The sequence below is a fragment of the Nannobrachium achirus genome, assembly GCF_963921795.1.
Source record: "Nannobrachium achirus genome assembly, chromosome: 21".
Taxonomy (NCBI): Eukaryota; Metazoa; Chordata; class Actinopteri; order Myctophiformes; family Myctophidae; genus Nannobrachium; species Nannobrachium achirus.
The window spans coordinates 29,981,149-30,003,073 of record NC_137828.1 but is presented as its reverse complement, the minus strand read 5'-3'; the positions used below and the strand labels follow the sequence as shown (position 1 = coordinate 30,003,073).

The 21,925-nt window shown below is 43.1% G+C and overlaps 1 protein-coding gene across 1 annotated transcript in view; it reads left to right on the top strand.

Annotated features, from left to right (window-relative positions):
- Positions 1-21,925, top strand: part of LOC308306676 (rab effector MyRIP-like) — a gene marked incomplete at both ends in the record, with an annotated part of 272,832 nt that overhangs the window by 236,192 nt on the left and 14,715 nt on the right. The window contains 8 exons of the mRNA XM_080751717.1: positions 7,632-7,800; positions 9,948-10,234; positions 12,216-12,497; positions 14,663-14,806; positions 17,103-17,341; positions 17,797-18,010; positions 18,107-18,295; positions 18,630-18,692. Coding sequence (XP_080607843.1) covers positions 7,632-7,800; positions 9,948-10,234; positions 12,216-12,497; positions 14,663-14,806; positions 17,103-17,341; positions 17,797-18,010; positions 18,107-18,295; positions 18,630-18,692 — 1,587 coding nt within the window. The remainder of the gene's footprint in view (positions 1-7,631; positions 7,801-9,947; positions 10,235-12,215; positions 12,498-14,662; positions 14,807-17,102; positions 17,342-17,796; positions 18,011-18,106; positions 18,296-18,629; positions 18,693-21,925) is intronic.

Sequence of the window (21,925 nt, the reverse complement as noted above, 5' to 3'; positions counted from 1 at the left end):
TTCAAGAAAAAGTTGACTAGCTCCTTTAAGTAAAAGTATCAATACTGCAATGTAGAAATACGTTACACGTAGCTCAAGACAATGTCCCATGTATCCCTGCGGTTGCGCGTGACCGTTGGCAGCCAATAGCATGCCTTTGGTACCATTAAAACGATGATGCCCCTAGGTGGGGTTGGCGATAGGACCTTTCTGTGTGGAGTTTGCATGTTCTCCCCGTGTCTCCTAGGGTTGATACCCTCACAAAAACATGCACGTAATCCTGGTCTCAATAATGCCTCCCCCTGGCCAGCCGGGGCGCCTGATGGAGGGGAAAGGAACTGGTTGGAATAACGTGTTCCTTCCACGCGCTATGTCCAAACCAGGGAAATCTCCACTGTCAGGTGAAAAGAAGCAACTTGGACTCCTCATGCATAGAAGGAAGCATGAGGTCAGTCCGTTGCCTCCCCAGGTTGGCAGAGGGAGAGCAGAGCCCAGGATTACATAGGCAATTGGCACTGGGTGAAAAAATGGGTTACAAAATTGTGGGATAAAAATTATAGAAAAAAAAAAAAAAACGATGATGCCGGCACCCATACAACGGCCAAAAAAGCTTCATTTGCGCAGCATAGAAACCAATGGCTTTCCACTGTCGATATTTTTTTACAGTCTATGATGCAAACATTGAAACTGCAAGGGCGCTCGGGTAGCGCAGTGGTAAAGTAGCTGCCCACTAAAGCTGGGCGATATTAGGAAAACCTTCGATATTCGATAACGTTGTTGAAAACCTCGATATCGATATTACTCACGACATTAGTAAAAACAATTCCACTATATAGTTTTTAATGTTTTTCTGCTTTAGGTCAACTGCCTGCCTAACACAGATAATGCATAGCATATCCATGCATGCACACTACACAATACACATGCCTCATTTCCCCTCACTTCATTCATTTCACTTCTGCACTGCCAACGGAACTTGCCCTTCGGGCTCGTTCCTGAGGCAACGCAGGTGTGATGATACCTGGCGATATAGCATACCCTCTCGTGTAATATTGCTTAATTACTACAGGCTGGGCTGCACTCCACTGCTGTTTCCCTTTTCATTCTTCTCAGCTCCACCTCACCATATGTACTGTACCTACAGTAGGCCAGGCATTTTCCCTTTAGCTCCTGTTTGGATGACCCAAATCTCAGGACCTACAAACAGCCAACGGCACGCACGCACGCACACACACACACACACACACACACACACACACACACACACACACACACACACACACACACACACACACACACACAAAAAATATATATATATATATATATATATATATATATATATATATATGTGTGTGTTGAATAGAAACACATATATGAAGCTTATTTTTTATAAAATATTTTCGAAACATTATTTTTATTTTAGCATCCGTTTTTCAAGAAAAAGTTGACTAGCTCCTTTAAGTAAAAGTATCAATACTGCAATGTAGAAATACGTTACACGTAGCTCAAGACAATGTCCCATGTATCCCTGCGGTTGCGCGTGACCGTTGGCAGCCAATAGCATGCCTTTGGTACCATTAAAACGATGATGCCGGCACCCATACAACGGCCAAAAAAGCTTCATTTGCGCAGCATAGAAACCAATGGCTTTCCACTGTCGATATTTTTTTACAGTCTATGATGCAAACATTGAAACTGCAAGGGCGCTCGGGTAGCGCAGTGGTAAAGTAGCTGCCCACTAAAGCTGGGCGATATTAGGAAAACCTTCGATATTCGATAACGTTGTTGAAAACCTCGATATCGATATTACTCACGACATTAGTAAAAACAACGGCCAAAAAAGCTTCATTTGCGCAGCATAGAAACCAATGGCTTTCCACTGTCGATATTTTTTTACAGTCTATGATGCAAACATTGAAACTGCAAGGGCGCTCGGGTAGCGCAGTGGTAAAGTAGCTGCCCACTAAAGCTGGGCGATATTAGGAAAACCTTCGATATTCGATAACGTTGTTGAAAACCTCGATATCGATATTACTCACGACATTAGTAAAAACATAAAAAATAAGCTTCATATATGTGTTTCTATTCAACACACATATATATATATATATATATATATATATATATATATATTTTTTTTTTTTTTTTTTTTTTTTTTTTTCAAAAACAGGAAATTCTCGGGAAAATTCCGGAATTCAAGTAAAAGTACAAAAGTATTGGTGTCAAAATGTACTTAAAGAACCAAAAGTAGAAAGTGCTCATTATGTAGAATGTCCCTTTTCAATGTATAAACATCTTTTGAAAATAGAATATCTATTGTGAGCTTGTAGATCTGCTATTTTAAAATGGCGAGAATGTATGTATGTCTGAAGTGGGTAATGTATGTTTTGTAATGAAAATCAAAACCTACAAAGTAACTAGTAACTAAAGTTTTCAAATAAAAGTAGTGGAGTAAAAGTACAACATTTGGATCCAAGATGTAGTGGAGTAGAAGTAAAAGTATAACAAATTGAAATACCTCAAAATTCTACTTAACACATCGGACGCCCACGTGGTTTTGATGTCTTAATTTGCTGGTGCCCATGGCAACGCGTCATTTTACCTACCGGCGAGAGTACTGGCGAGAAAAGTAATCCGAGTAAATGTAATCCGAGTGTGTCCTGTTTATTTCGCGAAAATCATTTCTTTCAGTCAGGACCGTTTTTTATCATTTCTAAGCCACAGTGTTTGTGTTACGGCATGTAGAAGAGGCTGCCGTTTTGAGAAAAAAATGAAAAAAGGAAGAGAATCCGGAGAAAACAGCATTTTTGTGCAGCCGCTAAACAGGAAGTCAACGAGACACACAGCACGTCCGGGTGACGTAATTGCGCGCTGCATGTTGGGAAATGGAGTTTGTTTCATCACCGCGGTAGCCAAGTGCAGTAGCTACAGTACAGTATAGTTTACTGTACAACGCGTCAGACGCGTCGTGGGCCTCCAGCGACGTCAAAGAAATTGACTTGTAGACACCACGTGGGCATGTGTTAAGTACAGTACTTGAGTAAATGTACTTAGTTACTTTACACCTCTGCCTATTCCTAATCTTAACCTCAGTAAAACCAATCTGGCTAGCCATCATCTCTTGAGATAAAGTATTTCTAACCTTATCTTCTTCAAATACAAGAGCACAAGATACGCCCACCGAACGATCGGTCTACGCGAGGTCGGCGTAAAATAATTAGGCCCGAGCGTGTTTCAAGGCTGAGCCTTCCGGTTACCATGCTATGCTCTTGGCAGAAATAGCAGCTGGCAGATGTTCACAACGTGGCGCTGTTTAATCAATATGTGCACATGAGATTAAGGTGCTAAGTGTGTCAGCGCATTGTCAGGTTCAATGATTCGTAAAAATCCATTGATATTTTACGCGCACGCACACACACACACACACACACGCAGGGGCGTCACACCAAATTCTGGGCCCTGGGTACAAGGATTCACTGCGGGCCCCCCATGAATGTTAACTATTGAAAAACAGCAGATATACAAGCTCACAGCGCGGCACAGAGTGCCGCGCTGTGAGCTTGTAGATCTGCTATTTTTGAAAAATCGTGAAAATGTGTGCAAGAAACCTATGTCAAGGACCCCCAAGATGATATGTATTTGGCCACGGACCCCGATCTCAAAATATTTAGTTCCAGGGACCCCCAGAAGCAAAATTTGAGTTAGAGATGTTCGCTTAAAAAAATACATTCAAAGACTTTCACACATTTTCACAACTTTTCAAAAATAGCAGATCTACAAGCTTGTATATCTGCTATTTTTCAATAGATAAAGTTATTAGGGCCCCTCCACCTTGGGCCCCAGTAACTCAGTCCCGCTTTCCTACCCCTTGTGACGCCCCTGCACACACACGCACGCACGCACGCACGCACGCACGCACGCACAGGACTCAGGACTCAGGAGTGATTACAATAACATGACGCCTGTGGGCTGTGGGCATGGTAATTAACATTCATAGTACGTGTTATTGTTGCCATTAATAACAGAGCGAACAATTAGCGAGCTGCGTGTTCATAATGGGGCACTTTAAGCTTCAGATTTACACCCAGTGTAAGAGGCATTGTTTAAGGCTGTGGCTTTCTGTCAATATAATATTCTATGATTGGATTTAAGCCTCACAGATTAATGGTTAATTCTTATTAGCTGCAAGTTGTGAATCTGGGGGATCTTAAACGTTCTCACCTGCCAAAAACTATAGAAACTAGTACTGCTCTGGCAAAGAGCTCTGGCACACTATCTCAGATAGAGAGAGGATTCAGTTAATTACTTAAATACCTCATTAAACGAGAACATTCAAGATTTGTATTGCTACATCTTGTGTACAATTACTTCATTCTGGTTCCTCAGACATCGTGGCAGCAATAATAAACAATAACAAATAAAAAAAATAAAAAAGGAAAGAATAGCAGCAATAGCAAGACAGGATAGCAGGTTGTATAAATCTCTATTTACAGTACAGCTGCAAAGGGGCACACCAAATCATTTCAGATGGCGGTCCGCGGTCCAAATACATATTCATTTTGGGGTCCTTGACACTAAAACGTTTTGAGAACCACAAGTTATGGATGGCGGCTTCAACATCCCACAGTGAAGTGCCTGTGGACCAGTGTCAGATAATATTTGGAAACTGTTCATACACTGTTCTTGAGGTACCAAAGTACCACCAGAGGCTTTGCCTTCAAAGTGCATCAGATGCCACCATTCACATAGTGACAGTGTCAATCACACAGAATTAACCGGGTGACTTAACAAACCTTCCAGCATCGTGTCATACCATTACACATCATCGCTGTCGGGTGGAGACCATCAGAAAAAAGAGTACCTGTGATCCAATGGATCCAATGTAGTATTATTTTGACACAAGCCCTTGTTGTAGCCTACGTTACAATCCTGTGCAGAGGTTAATAAGAGTAAAACTTAATTTAGTTCAGCTTCCTTCAGACAATGTGGCAGCATAGCCTCACAGCTAGAAGGTCCTGGGTCCAGTTAGGTAGGAACAGTCAAGCATATAAGGTGTAAAAAATTACATGTCGTTGCTGTCAGAAACCTCCAATATATCTCCATATTTCAACTTTTTAAGTTTTAACGTACAGTAATGAAAGCTTTCAAATGTTTTAAAGTAGCCTAGTAATAATAAAAGAGGAATGGTTTTGGACATAAGGTTTCCACCCATCTGAGATCACTACTACTACAGCAACACAGTCAGACTGTCAGCGACACAAGCACACCTGCTGTTACGCTCCCACTGGCACATATTTGTCATTGTCCTCCATATGTGTCACACACACACACACACACACACACACACACACACACACACACACACACACACACACACACACACACACACACACACACACACAGCAAACAGAGTTCCTCAGCCCTCCGTGCTGTTCTGATTCCCTCAGGGTAGATCAAAGGTTTGATGAAACACACAGGAATCCTCCTATTCTCGTCACTAGATCTCCATCAGCTCTCTGCAACACACAACACACACACACACACACACACACACACACACACACACACACACACACACACACACACACACACACAACTCAAAAACCCACACGTGAACAGCGGTGGGGAAAATACTCAACCCCAGTACTTGAGTCAAAGTATAGATACTCTACTGGTCAAATAATTACTTAACAACCAATTGCTCTGTCAAATCTGAACTTGATTTGAATTACTGGAGTACCAACAACTATATTTGAAATAGGGTTAAGTGTTTAATTCACATTTTACCATTCCCCATTTCGCCCCATGAGTCAGAAATATATGAGGGTGAAAGTCCAAAAATACAAATACTTAAGTACAGATGCTCAAAGTTTTCCTTGAGCACAGCACTCAAGTAAATGTTGACTTGCTCTCCTGCAAGCCAGTTAGTTGAATTCCAGCACCACCTGCTGGTGAGATTAGTGAAGCAGTGCATTTTTGTCCAGGCAGGATGCAGCACAGTTAATGACTTCACCTCAGCTGTATAGTAGGAAGTGAACAAAGTGTGCATTTACTCAAGTTCTGTACTTAAGTGCAATTTTGAGGTACTTGTACTTTACCTGAGGATGTCCATTTTTCAATACTTCACTACATCCCAGAGCCAGTGGTGTGATATGGATTTGTGGTGGCCCTCTAAATTCATGACGTCACATGCACGTCACGTGCATGCGCATGGATGTGTGCACGCAGCCTGCCGCTCGGTGCTAGTTGAAATAGGCTACTGTATTCAACACACAACATTTTTAATGTAATTATATTTCTTATTATTTAATTACATTGTTAATTAGTTGTTTTTATTTTGGTTTCAATTGATGTATTTGCCTTTAAGTTTTATATGAAATAACTTTACCTAGACATTACATAGACTCATGTGTGGTGTGTGTGTGTGTGTGTGTGTGTGTGTGTGTGTGTGTGTGTGTGTGTGTGTGTGTGTGTGTGTGTGTGTGTGTGTGTGTGTGTGTGTGTGTGTGTGTGTGTGTGTGTGTGTGTGTGTGTGTGTGTACATATACATGCATTCATTTTGGACCAATGGAACTAACACATTTCACATAATATGAATTCAGCCTTCATGAGTCCTGACATTAGGGAACAGAATTTAGAGGGTTGTTATACCAGGACGCTTGGAAACGCTGCCGGTCTCGTTTTGGATTTATTACCCAAAAAACAACACGTTTACACCTCGTTGTTGGTTCGTTTTTCTGTGTTTACATGACAAGTTGACAACGCATGAATTCAAGCAAAATGTGTCATGTTCCCAGCCTACATATACTGTGTATTTACGCTTCAACTATAAAATATAGCCTATGTTGTTTTTAATGAGACATGCATTGTAATTAGGCTATGCTCCCAAATCCATATTATTATCGTCTGTTCGCATATTCAGTCCCGCAGTGCAGCCAGTTGGCTGAAGTTAAATCATAGAGTTTTTTTTAGCGAGGTGAAACGCCAATAAAAGCCACCTGGAAGATGAAAGTTGGAACATCATTTATAGGGAGCATATTTCTGGACATTATCTACGGGGATGGGCGATATAAAGTCGGAAAAGCGACCCATGCACTAATTAATAATCAAATTGATCTGACCTAGTCTTTTACGTCTTTTAATTGCTGGCAGTAAGTTGTAATTGATTGTTTTGGAGAAGGATTCCAATAGTAGGCTATAAACATTTTTAAAAGGCTTTCATATACTCCTGATATTTTCCAAATGAGGTTTGGGCTAATAGATCGCTATGTGTTCAGTTTGGGCTATTTTCTGGGTTTTAATTAGGCCTACAACAACACAAATAATAAGAGTACATTTTCGGTTAGTCTGACAGACTGACACTGTTATGCAGCAGGGGAGGGGGAGCAGGGGAGGGGGTGTTATGACTTCATCGCACGTTGCGAAAACGATGCGAAACCGCACTAATCCACTTCCAGAGCCGAATTCCGTATCGGATTGGTTCATGAAAACACGTCTCCGTGTGTCAAAATGGCCGAATCACTAGAAAAAGCTATCGTCTTACCTATGATTCGTCCTCACGTAACAGCCACCTTAGAATCTATTATTGTTCAGGTTCAAGAATGACTCTCACAATGAGAATAAAATACAATGTGTGTGTTTCCACACTGCAGCGGTCCCGTTCTGCCTTCTCCCTGACCAGTGACGACTCCCCCGAGAAAGGCCCAGACGAGGTGGGTGCTGGGGCGGTTGGGAGCTTCCAGGAATACGCCTCCCTGAAGAGGGAGCCCAAGGCTGCCTCTCTGCCCAACTGGAAGAGCATGGACCGCCTGGACAACTCCAGTAAGAACCCCACGCTGCTGGGGCCCTGCCCTGCATTCATTGAACCTCACTGCTGGGGCCCTGCACTGCCTTCACTGAACCTCACTGCTGGGGCCCTGCACTGCCTTCACTGAACCTCACTGCTGGGGCCCTGCACTGCATTCAGCCTGCACTGCATTCACTGAACCTCACTGCTGGGGCCCTGCACTACATTCACTGAACCTCACTGCTGGGGCCCTGCACTGCATTCAGCCTGCACTGCCTTCACTGAACCTCACTACTGGGGCCCTGCACTGCATTCAGCCTGCACTGCATTCACTGAACCTCACTGCTGGGGCCCTGCACTGCATTCACTGAACCTCACTGCTGGGGCCCTGCACTGCATTCACTGAACCTCACTGCTGGGGCCCTGCACTGCATTCACTGAACCTCACTGCTGGGGCCCTGCACTGCATTCACTGAACCTCACTGCTGGGGCCCTGCACTGCATTCACTGAACCTCACTGCAGGGGCCCTGCACTTCATTCACTGAACCTCACTGCAGGGGCCCTGCACTGCATTCACTGAACCTCACTGCAGGGGCCCTGCACTTCATTCACTGAACCTCACTGCTGGGGCCCTGCACTTCATTCACTGAACCTCACTGCAGGGGCCCTGCACTTCATTCACTGAACCTCACTGCAGGGGCCCTGCACTTCATTCACTGAACCTCACTGCTGGGGCCCTGCACTTCATTCACTGAACCTCACTGCTGGGGCCCTGCACTTCATTCACTGAACCTCACTGCTGGGGCCCTGCACTTCATTCACTGAACCTCACTGCTGGGGCCCTGCACTTCATTCACTGAACCTCACTGCAGGGGCCCTGCACTGCATTCACTGAACCTCACTGCTGGGGCCCTGCACTTCATTCACTGAACCTCACTGCAGGGGCCCTGCACTGCATTCACTGAACCTCACTGCTGGGGCCCTGCACTTCATTCACTGAACCTCACTGCTGGGGCCCTGCACTTCATTCACTGAACCTCACTGCAGGGGCCCTGCACTGCATTCACTGAACCTCACTGCTGGGGCCCTGCACTTCATTCACTGAACCTCACTGCAGGGGCCCTGCACTGCATTCACTGAACCTCACTGCTGGGGCCCTGCACTTCATTCACTGAACCTCACTGCTGGGGCCCTGCACTTCATTCACTGAACCTCACTGCTGGGGCCCTGCACTGCATTCATTGACCACCCTGATGCTGCTGACGCCCTGCACTACATTCACTGACAGTGAAATAGCAGATCTACAAGTTCTACAAGAACTTGATGTGACGCATTGTGAATTGTAAATCTGCAATTTTTTCCTTTAATTTAATCAAATTAATTATTGAGCGGTGCTAACCGCTCCTACATCTGGCTTTGTGTGTATGTCCGTATGTCCATCCATATATATGTCCGTCCCGCAAAGCCTGGCAGAATATAATCGCAATATTACATTCGAGGGGCGTACTTCAGCCCTGCCTACGGCAACGCCGGTGTGACTGTAATATTGCTTAATTATGAAACGCACATTACGTTTTCAAACTATTTTATACATGGCCTATTTGAAAACAGCCACAATGCGACAGATTATTTGTTATAATGCAGGGGTCTTCAACGTTTTCAGGCCAAGGACCCCTTAGTTGAGAGAGAGATGAAGCAGGGACCCCCACCCCAACCTTTTCATAGATTCCATAAACTCAGTTTTATTGTTTGACAGCACAATCAGTGTATTTTGGATTCATGTAAATTTGTATTTTCAGATATTTAACCACTTGATCTGTCAATACTTTATGAACTTGACCTTTCACTCTGTCCTTAGTCTGCTCTTTTTCCCCTCTACACCAAACCTCTTAGCAAACCTTGCAGCGTGAGGCGTTGTGAGCTTGTAGATCGTCTATTTTTGGCAAAGGTTTTCAGAATATGGATACTAGGGTTCAAGTGGTTAATATAAAAAATGAAGAAAAAAAAGTTTCTATCACTCAAAGATTTGGAGGACCCCCTGAAGTAACTTTGAGGACCCCCTAGGGGTCCCGGACCCCCTGTTGAAGACCCCTGGATTACCGAATTGTTTGATTAGCACCCCTAATTGTCATTCCTTTTCCCGCCGTTCATCGTGCGGCCCTGTAACCCCCGGTCCCCTAGGCGCATCCTCGGTGCTTCAGAGCCCAGACGGCAACTGGATCGCCCTGCAGAGCTCGCAGCTTTCGCGGCCCAGCCTGCTGACCAAGAGGAAGAGCCTGGTGTACAGCGTCCTGGAGAAGGAGTCTGGCGTGGTCTCGGCCTACGACGAGATGGGCTCCGAGTCGGACGGCGGCGGCGGCGAAGACGAGGGCGGCTGGGTGACGGCGCTGCGGCAGTTCCGCCGCAAGCTGTCCGACGAGACCTACTACACAGACACACAGCCTGACCCCGAGTGGACCTACACCCAGGTTGTTCTTTTGTTTCCTTCTCTTTTTTAAGGCTTATAGTCAGAGACCCACAGGCCCAAAGGCTCAAGGAATAGGGTTGAACCTGTGATGTCATGCCATACTTTTTATTTCTGTTTTATCTATTAGTTTGCTCATTAAGGTCCACAGAATGAGAGGTCTGCTCCGCCAGAAACATCGCAAAAACTGTGAAAAGTAATGACTCATCAAAAAGAAAGTGAAAAAAGTGATTAATCATCACTTTTCAGTTTTGTGAAAATAACACAAATGCTTGCAACGGATTCAGACCCCTAGTTTGACCCCTCACTTGCTACTTAAAGCAGATTTTTAATTTTTGTATATATTTTTCTTTTCTTGTATATAATGAAGTCAATGGGACAGTGAATATACAAATAGCCATAACTTTTTTTCGCAATGTTTCCGGCAGAGCAGGCCTCTCATTCTGTGAACCTTGAATTTCCCCCTTGGGATAATAAAGGTATCTATCTATCTATCTATCGATGACCAAACTAATAGATAAAACAGAAATAAAAAGTACGGCATGACAGGTCAACATTTTGGGTGACAGGGTCCCCGGCTATTCTAGTTTAGATTTAATTCGTTTTTGTGTTTGTTTATAGAAAAATAGCAAAAATAGCCCAATCTGTTCAATCTGTATGGTAGAGTATGTTAATACAATATAAATTGGGGTGGTTGTATTCTCCCTGCTTTTCTATCGAGACATTTAGATCCTTTGCTCTATTGCTTTATTACAAAACATACATTAACCACTTTAGCCCTATATACATTTCGGCAAGTTTACAATGCGAATAGCGATACGACGCATTGTGAGCTTGTTAGATCTGCTATTTTCAAAAGATGTTTGTACACTTGAAAACCTGAAAAGTGACATTCTGCATAATGAGTACTTTTGCACTTTTGCGTAAATCATGTGAGTACTTTTTTTCGCAGCTGGTTTTAGTTGACCATAATAACTCTTGGCGTACACCCAGCCAGTGGTGTAAAGTAACTAAGTACATTTATTTAAGTACTGTACTTAAGTACACTTTTGAGGTATTTGTACTTTACTCGAGTATTTCCAATTTCCAATACTTTAACTTCTACTCCTTTCCTCTACATCTTGGATTCAAATATTGTACTTTTCTTCTTTCTTTTTTAACAATATGTTTATTCTTTTTTTTACAGACATACAAAACAACATATAATATAAGACCATACTGGATCACATACAGACAAAACAAGCAAAAAAAGAAAATACAACATACAAAAAGAACAACCAAAAAACCTGACACTAACACGACACATAAGAATATTAAATAATTCTGATACAAAGAGCACATATACTATTTACACTATTTACACCCAGAGTCCAACGCCACAAGGCCGGACAAACGACCGCAGAGGGAATGCAACTACCCCACATCTGGTTCCTCCAATAAGTACGAGAGATCATTGCCCTTGACATACTGGATAAAATTCCCCCATATCTTCTCAAATATCTCTTGTTTGTTCTTGAGAGTGTATGTGACCCTTTCTAATGGAAGGCACAAAGACAATTCCTTAAACCACTGAGCGATGCTAGGTTTCCCTGTCTTTTTCCATGAAAGGGCGATAACCCTTTTGGCTTGCAGGAACCCAAGATCCAGAAATCTAATCTCGAATATTGTACTTTTACTCCACTGCATTTATTTTAAAACTTTAGTTATTAGTTACTTTGCAGGTGTAAATTATAATATTATAAAACACACGTTAACCCACTTTAGCCCTATTTTATACCTCGGCTATTTGAAAATAGCAGATCTACGAGCCTGTAGATCTGCTATTTTCAAATATTTAGTACTTTTACTTTTGGTACTTTAAGTACATTTTGATGCCAATACTTTCATTTTGAATTCTGGACATTAACGGAGTACATCTACCGTGCAATATTGATACTTTTACTTAAGTACAAAAATGTGAGTACTTTTTCCACCTCTGCACCCAGCACCTTCCCATCACCTCTCCGTCGTCGGGTCAGTACACCAACACGGAGACCCTCAACTCGGACTCCGAGGCCTCGTCGCTGGCGGTGTCCTCCTCGGCCGCGCGTCCCCGCAGACCTCCCCACAACCTGCTGAAGAAGAGAGGGCCGACGGAGAGCCACCTCCACCCCCAGCACCACCAGTCCCCCTACCACCACCACCACCAACAACAACAACACCATCACCACAACGTCCCTGCATACCAGCACCACCCGGACACACTGGACGTCAACTTTAACCCCAAGGTAATTTGTCCCCACCTTCACTACTGTTAAATGAGAATTCCGGACGACTGCTTTTCTTACCATAATCTGATGTTATTCCATCCCTTAACCCAGTGGTTCTCAACCTTTTCAGGCCGCGACCCCCAAAATAATCATATTTGAACTGGGGAACCCTCTTACCCTGACGAGCACTAAGAGTTGAGGCTTTACATTTTGTTTAACACCGTTCTATTGTGAAAATAGCAGATCTACATGTTCACCATGCCTGAGCATTGTGAGCATGTAGATCAGCTATTTTCACAATTCCTGCCTCTAATATTTGACAATTTGGCCAATGTTTAATTTGTCATTTTAGAGTATTAAAAAGCCCTTAAATTGTCACTTTAGAAATGTGTAGATACTCTCTATAGTCTATACACTTAAACTTTATATTGGTTTGTTTACTATTGAGTGAGAAAACAATGTTGCACATTAAGTTAATCATCTGGGTGGAGTAGGGGCGTCACCACCATTCATTGTGAGTACGACGGAACACCCCCACTTTCATAAAAACGTGAACTCATCCCCCCCACTTTTTTGCCGGCCGGGCTACTTTTTTTTTATTTAATTTTTTTCTCCACTGCAAACTGGCTCTCTCATCAACACAAACGCAACCTCTCGTTACCGAAACTACAGCCAAGCGCTCCCAACCTCCTTGCCCATGTTGTATATTTTGAGACGAATTAGACTGAAAATGAATGACTAATCAGTAGGCTGCCTGTCAACTAATTATTAGTTGGAATACTCATGGCAAATATACCTCAAAGTCGTTCAAATTACATTCTTTAGTTACATAATCAAACATTCCTCTTATGTCAACTTTACACTAATTAGTCATCGTGATAATTTGTTTAGCTAAAAATCAACAACACATAAACTTCAACAAATATATGTTGACTTAAACAAACATTAAACTGATTCACTGAGGCACTGTTAAACAAAAGAGGTGTTATCGCACCCTCTCTAGCAGAAGACCAATGAATATCAGCCTGGTTCCCATAGACTCACTGTCTCCATACATTCATTAGCCTACAGTGACATAAGAAATATGGAGTTATTAATATTGCCAGGCCCACTGGCCCCCACCATTGTGCTTACATTCCTTCCGGAAGCAGTCTCCCAGTTTCAATACAGAACCGCGAGGCTCCAGGCATATGTAAACAACATTGCATGCAACATTGACATCATTACAGTTTGTGCGCTATCGGATAAAGGGGGGTTTTAAAAAGGTCTCTCTCTGTCCCTCCTTCCCCCTTGGAGACATATATTTCTTACAATGCTGCTGCTGTGTATGCAAAAAGCATGACTTATTTGCAAAACTGTGCATTTTTTTTCTGTCAGTAATAGCCTATTGAATCTATCTATTGAACGTGGGAACAGAAAAATCTTTATAGTGTGTGTGTATGTGTGTGTGAGACGTGCGTGCGTATGCGCTGTGCTGTGTGCTAACTATGGAGCTGTTTGCTGCTCCTGGCTTGCTATACCATTGTGTGGGGATATTTCAATCATCCCCCCCACTATCTAAGACTGAGTACTTTTCTAGCACATGTTAGCTCTGACTGGAGGGGGTGGGGTCTAGCAGGCGTTTGCCTTTTTTACAACAGCCCATTATGGACAAAACTCTGGGGATACATCTCCGCCATTATGAAGGTCAGATGTAAACAAGAAAAAGCAAATTGTCGAGCGATACAAATAAGTGTTTTAGTGTAAAATCCCCACCGACGCGATCAGAGCTGCCAATCGTTTTGGGATATCATAACATCAGATTAACGTAATAAAACGGCAGTCCAGAATTCTCCTTTAACTTTACTCTAACAATATGTTTTATAAAGTATTATATTAATGTATTTTCGGTAATAATACTGTAAAAAAAAAATCTGACCATCTAAAAATATTTTTTGACACAGACCCCCATACAAGATTTGTGTTGTTAAAATGTTGCAAAACACATCCAAAAAATTGCACATCGGCTTTTTTCAAACAGCCGATAGGCTAAAGGTTATTCAACCGATTTTGCTGGGGCGACCCCTAGAAGTTGAACCAGTGGACTAAACAATACAATATTTGGACTCACAAGAGGTTCTAGATAAGACTTGTCTTGTTGTGGATGTTATTGTAAAGTCCAAGTGATATAAATTGATCTTCAGGTGTTGGGAGACAGCAGCGAGGCAGAGGAGCGGCACATTGAAGGTCACGTGCGAAGGTCACGGAGACGCAGGAAGAGCAGGAGAGAGTCAGCGGAACAGGACAAGATTGTAAGTCAGAGCCACACACAGTCCATCTACCAACTGGTACAGTAGAATACCAGAAGAGTCCATCTACCTACTGGTACAGTAGAATACCAGAAGAGTCCATCTACCAACTGGTACAGTAGAATACCAGAAGAGTCGTTGGAAAGAAACTCGCCTGGGCTGATGGTTTATGCCTTTTGATTGATTGATTGATTGATTGAGGTATTTATTAGTAGCTTTGGACAGGAAAAGGTACAGTTTCATGACAGTACAGTTCACGGATATTATGTCAACTAAAAGTAAACTCGGGTAAGGCAAGGCTTTGTTATTTTCCATTGAGATCCTTAATATATACATACAATATATACCTCTGTAAACTATGCCTAAACGGTTAAACCTAACCAGCTTATTCCTAATCTTAACGTCAGAAAGATATGCTCAATCCTAAAGTTTCTAACCTTGTCCTCAATAAAACACATACAGGAATAAAAATCTCTGCGAGTTTCTTTCCGGTGACTCTACCGGCGGTTACCCGATCTACCCATTGGTACAGGTTTGATTGATTGATTGATTGAAGAATGTATTAGAAGGTTGCATAGGAAAAAGTAGCCTACAGTTTCATGACAGTATAAATCACTGGTACAAGGTCAGCTAAAAGGAGATCCTAGTAAGCTTTTCGGCTTATTTACACAGGAACCACTTTATGTATCTCATATAACATTGAAAGACAGATGAATAGAACACAGTACTTTGCATAGGATATCATCAATAACAAAAGGGGGGGAAAAGCAGTCATAAAGAAGAAGAGAAAAAAAAACTTTACTTTACCACACACAGTCCATACCCACTAATACAGGTACACCAAACACTGGTACAGTCAGGACTAGGGATGGGTATCGTCTGCGATACTTTTAATGGTATCGATTGCATGACGTTGATACTATCGGGTATCGGTTTGCGTAAAAACGAACGATACCTCGTTTCGATACTCTGGAAGGCACCCCTGGCCGGTCGCATCTTTAACAGTTGGGCTACTGAGAGTTTAATGACTGCTTTAGTAGGCTACACTCGTTACTGTGGAAAATAGCCAACAATAGCCTATAATGTTTATTATTATGATTATTATCCAACGTCTATACTCTCCGCTCCGCCACACTGTGTGATCATCAACATCACCTCTATCCTCATCACCTCTACCAGTTAAACTTAAATAAAAAGTATCGAAAATGGTATCGAAAAGGGTATCGTATCGATTCCCAGGTATCGAAAAAGGTATCGTATCGATTCAAAGGTGAACGATACCCATCCCTAGTCAGGACCCATTTCTGGGTCACGACTCACAAGTATGTCTTTCTTTCTTTCTTTCTTTCTTTCTTTCTTTCTTTCTTTCTTTCTTTCATTCTTTCTTTCTTTACATAAAGAAAATCACTTTCAAATTGCTCTCTCTCTTTTTTTTCTTCAATGGTCCTTTCCTGAGCCAATAATCCAATATTTGACTAATTGAAGTTAACAGGAGACCAATCTTAACAGGAGTGAAACCTTGTTTTTTTAACCTGAACGATCTGTAGGCTCATCAGTGATTACACCGTGAGAGTTGTATTGGAGTTGTTTTACACTGATTCTGTTGGTTATTGGCAATAGAGTTTTATAATAAATTGTTTGAACATCAGTCTACAATGTTTTTGAGATGATTTTGTTTTCAAGTCATTGCCTTTGTTGTAGAATATTTTTTCACCACTAGAGGGAAGCAACCCACCATCCTTTTGTTTTGGACAATTATGGGAGTAACACTCTCTCTCTAGCTCAGTGGTTCTCAACCTTTTCAGGCCGCAACCCCCAAAATAATTATATTTGAACTTTTGACTCCCCACCAGCACTTGGAATTGTACTTGTAGGAGTTGACAATTTCTGCCTCTAATATTTGACAATTTGACCAATGTTTGACCAGAGATACTAAAAAGGTCTTTAAAGTCCTTCAATTGTCACTTTATAAATGTGCAGATACCCTGTATACACTTATACTGTATGTTGGTCTGTTTACTGTTGAGTGAGAAAACATTTAGCTAAACATCTGGGAACCCCCCCAAATAATTTGGGGACCCCTCTGGGGGTCCCGACCCACAGCTTGAGAACCATTGCTCTAGCTCAATAGCACTGGATGCCCCCTTGTATTGTCAGCAATTAAAATAAATAAAATAAAATGATTTGCCATCCTTAATTCTCCTTTCTTCTCTTTGTGCTCTCCCTCTCTGTCTGTCTATCCCCGGCTGTCTCTGTCTCTCTCTCTCTCTCTCTCTCTCTCTCTCTCTCTCTCTCTCTCTCTCTCTCTCTCTCTCTCTGTGTCTCTCTCTCATAGGAGAACAGTGACTTCCTGCTGAATGCGTTGCTGAAGAGGGGTCTTAGTGTGGAGCAGTCGGGTCCTGGTGTCCCCTCTAAGCCAGCGCTCACTGCTGTCCCGGACGCCTCCACGTCTGACGGCCTCACCCCGGAGACGGAGGACCTGGACACGGTGGCCCCTACCTCTGTGGCCCCCAGCCCCTCGCAGGAGGCCCCCTGCCTGACGCCCCCTGGGCCCCCCCTCTACTCTCCCCCCAGGTCATTACGGTCCTGTTTACTTTTGTATTTTGTTTCCTTTTGACTTTTGGTTTTCAACTTCAGTTTGATTTTGATTGGTTTTCAAAATCGGTTTTGCTATTTTTAGTTTAGTGTTTATTTGTTTTAGTGTTATTGTTTTTTTTTTATTGTTATATGGGGTTGTCAGGGGCGAAGGTCAACACGTTAAAAATAGCAGATCTACAAGCTCACAACGTGTCACAACGTCACCCTGGGGCTTATAACTGGTACAGCTAAAATATTGGAGGATAAGATTTCATATCCACCCAAAATATTTGTCTTATGTATGAAACATTGACAAAGACAAAAGACATTTTCTCTGTGATTTTAGTTAGTTTTGTAAACACACTTCAGTCAGTTATTGTCTATTTTTATTTTTTCAATTCTAGTTTTGCTCAATTCATTCGTTTTTATATAACCTAGCTCTCCCCCTCCAGCAGCCCAGGACCAGGGGACCCCCAGGAAGAACTCAGCCGTCTGGCCGGCCGGGCCGGCAGCCAGGACGACGACAGCACCTCCGAGGACGACAAACCCGCGCACAGGGAGACAGCCAGGCTCAACGGCCGGGACGGAAGCCGGCGCGAGGCGGGCGTTCGACCGCGGTACGGCTCGAGCAGCAAGGAGGAACGAAGCGGCGAGACGGCGGAGCAAGCAAACACGGAGGGAAGGGAGAGGGAGAGGAGGCTGGAGAGAGGAGGAGGAGGAGGTGGAGGAGGGAAGGGCTCTGAGGAGAATACAGACGACAAGGTGGAGAAGAAGCGAGGAGGGGAGGTGTGCAGGAGAGAGGGAGGCAGGCGAAGCAAGAGGCAACAGGAAAGAGAGGTGGAGGAGGAGGGAGCAGAGCGGCGAGCAGGGCAGGAGAGGAGGAGCGGCTCCAGTGCCAGTTCTCCTGCTGTTACCCCGTCACCTCTGGAGGGGGCGCTGTTGGACGGACAGGTGAGATGTTAAATGTGTTTGTCTGTCTGTCTGTCTGTCTGTCTGTCTGTCTGTCTGTCTGTCTGTCTGTCTGCTCTAAATGTTTGGAGGTTAACTGGTCTCCAGTCGTCTGTGTTGTTGTCTTTTTCATCCCTTCTTCCCCCACTGTATTCTACCCATCCTCACTGTGTCCCCTCCCTCTCTTATCCACATATTTCTGTGGCATTCAATGTCCTCTTTCTCTCTTTCTGTTTATGGTGTCTCGCTCTCTTTCACTCTGTCTCCACTCTGTCCTTGGATGCTTCCCTGCGGGGGTGTGTACGTACGTGTCTATGTGCGTGCGTGTGCGTGTCAGGAGGGACAGAAGGACTTGGCACTACAGCGGCGGCTTGAGTTGCTTAACTCTCTCTTACACCAGGTGAGAACCGGCTGCATCTCTGGGCAAGATGCTCTCTTTAAAGACACAAACACGCACTAACGCACACCGAATTTCCCTTGACACACATAAACCAACAGAAATGAGGGAAAGATTTGTGGCGCTTGGGTGGAGCAGTAGTACCTGCCCACCACTGCAGCCAGCTTCCCCGAACACAAGTTGCCTGTGTAGGGGAAGGGAAGCCAAGCCAAGCAGGGAGAGTGATATTTGTCACTGCACGTAATGGCACCATTAGAAGGGAGTGTTGAGCGGGAGGAGTAGGACGGAAGCGCTGCGTCCTCCCAGTGGAGGCTCCTCACTGACAGGTAAGCCAGTAGGATAAAACAGCAGCAACACACAGACATGTGTGCGAGGAGGACTAGATTGCCATTACAACAAAACAAAAAAAGGATAAAATGAATGTGCTACTCTAAATCTAAAAAGTAGAGAAAGTCTAGTACATGCAGGCAAAGTAACGGACAAGGATGAAACACAGTATTGGAGCAGAGGCAGAAGAACATCAAATGAGAAGATACAACGATTAATTCAGAATAAAGCACAGTTTAGTCAAGGCTATTTTCCATAGAAACCGGCAAAATGTTGCACACGTGGTATATGGCCATATGTATGTAAGATGATTCAACCCGTAGTTGTAATTATTCATGTTCATTGTTAAGGTGTCAATGGCTATATGCTCCTCTCTTATTAGACACCTCTATGGCTGTGGACTATTTCTGTCCATTTTCAGAGCTTCCATTGTAAAGTAACATGATGTCATGTAAATGGTGCTTTTACACCATTATATATATAATATATACGGTACACTAGAGCCTTTATCCAAATAGCTTTGTCAATATAGATTGATGGAGGGGAAAGGAACTGGTTGGAATAATGTGTTCCTTCCACGCGCCCCTTAGTTGAGAGATGAAGCAGAGAGATGAAGCAGGGACCCCCACAACCTTTTCATAGATTCCATATGGTTTCATCGTTTGACAGCACGATCATCAGTGTATGTTGGATTCATGTCAATTTGTGTTTTCAGATATTTAACCTCTTGAGCCGTCATTACCTAATAAACTTGACCTTTTACTCTGTACTTAGTCTGCTTTTTTCCCCTCTACACCAAACCTCTTTGCTGAAAATAGCTGATCTACATGCTCACAACGCCTTGTGCTGCGAGGCGTTGTGAGCTTGTAGATCTGCTATTTTTGGCTACAGTTCTCAGAATATGGACACTAGGGTTCAATTTCTTAATGTAAAAAGGATTGGAAGATTTGGAGGACCCCCTGTAGTAACTCTGAGGACCCCCTAGGAGTCCCAGACCCCATGTTGAAGACCCTGGACCTAGATGGTGCATAGTGGCTCGGCTCTTTGTAGTGGATAAGGGGCGATTGGCTCTCATAAGGACCCATTTCTCCTTCGACATTCCCCAGTCAATAACGATATCTCACAGTCCATCTTTGATTTCACTTGTTTTTGTAATTCATGGGACTGAGTGGTGCTGGGAGACAGTAAAAGTACATGTTATGGTGCGTAACCTTTTCATCTCATCTTGTATTTTCCTCATCTTTAATGAGAGTGGCTGCAATAGCCAGGTACCTAAAGCCACAGCCTTTTAGACCATCAACAGCTAGCGTGGCTAGATGAGAGAGGATCAATGCATCCCCTGGTCCAAATGATCAAAGCTTCAGCTGCTGATTAATACATTATTGAATTGCATCCATCTCTCTTTCCTACTCCCCCTGTTTTCATCTATTTAGAAATTAGTTTTCTGCCACCTTCACATGTAGGTTGTGCTCACAGTTCCCCAAGCACAAATCAGCCCCTTTCACGTTCAAAATCAGTGCACTGCAAGCTTTATGCTGAAGAAAGAAATTGTTTGGATGCATTTTTACTGTTTGGATGCAAAAACAAATGTGTTGGTGGGGCCAATAGTGGGAATACAGGGAGGGACTATGAGTATAAAAATATTCCGTTTGGTTGAAATATGTAAGCCATTTACCATGAGAGGCACAACCCTGAAACAGTGGTAAATCAGCCAACAACCCACAACCTCGAATGGTAAATTGCTTTTCTACCACTTTTTCCATATAAATGAAAGAAAACACAATTGTAACTTGCAAGGATCTTTAGTTACAATCGCTAATTGTTTCAGAATACACATACTTCCGCCACAGCATATAGTCCCAGATTGCAGCTAAAAGAGTTCCCTTTTAGTGCCACCACCAGATGGCGGATTTAGCTTCCATTACAGCTAGGCTAACGCTAATGTTAGAAGCACAGTTTTCGGCTATTTTGCCGCAAATAGAGGCTGGTCGCTTCCAGAAAAGCATAGATTCAGAGAAAAGGGTTTTAAAGTTGGCGGATTGCATTGGATCCAATGGAATAAATCGGCGAAAAATGACGATAGTAACATTAGTAAACGTAGGACGACCTCGGACCACCTACGTTTTCAATAATCAGCTCACGGTAAGGAACTGGGGTCGGTAAAGGAAGGTGTTCCGACTCTGGTTGTTTGGGAGGCGCATTGATCTTGGAAATGTTAAAACTGCGAGGGTTGTTGGCCTATTTACCACTGTTTTAAACCAATCAGAATACAGTATTTGAACATGTGACTAGAAAAAGTGGTAGAAACTGGGTTAATGGCTGATGGTATTGTTTCCTTGAATTTATTTATAGCACTATCGGATAGACTTCTACCAAGGACATTTTTTTTTTCTCTTTCAAAAGTAATCAAATAATGATCAGAGAGTATGTGGGAAGACTATAAGATGTTCAATTGCAATGCCATAAACCAGAACCAAGAGTATGATTGAAAATGTGTGTAGGTTTGTCTACACACTGTCTGGGAGAAACCATTTGAATCAATTCATGAACTAAACACGCTACTAAGGCTATTGGTTCCTGCTGTACATCTACGTGTATGTTCAGATCCCCATTTAAAATGATCCTATTAAAATCAAGGACCAACCCTGACAAGAATTCGGAGAATTCGGATAAAAATAAGGTGGAGGCGCCAGGTGGGTGGTACACTGTGACAAATAATAGTGGATGTGATGATCTCCAGCTCGGGTGTGAAAGATTAAGAACTAGACTTTCAAATGATTTGTAAGTAGATTTGGCTCTAGGGCTGATGGTTAAGCCGGGCTTGAAGATTGCTGCAACTCTACCTCCCATTTGGCCGGTGTCACGAGGAATATGTGTATTCGAGTGACTTGGCCCTGTTTTCATCTATT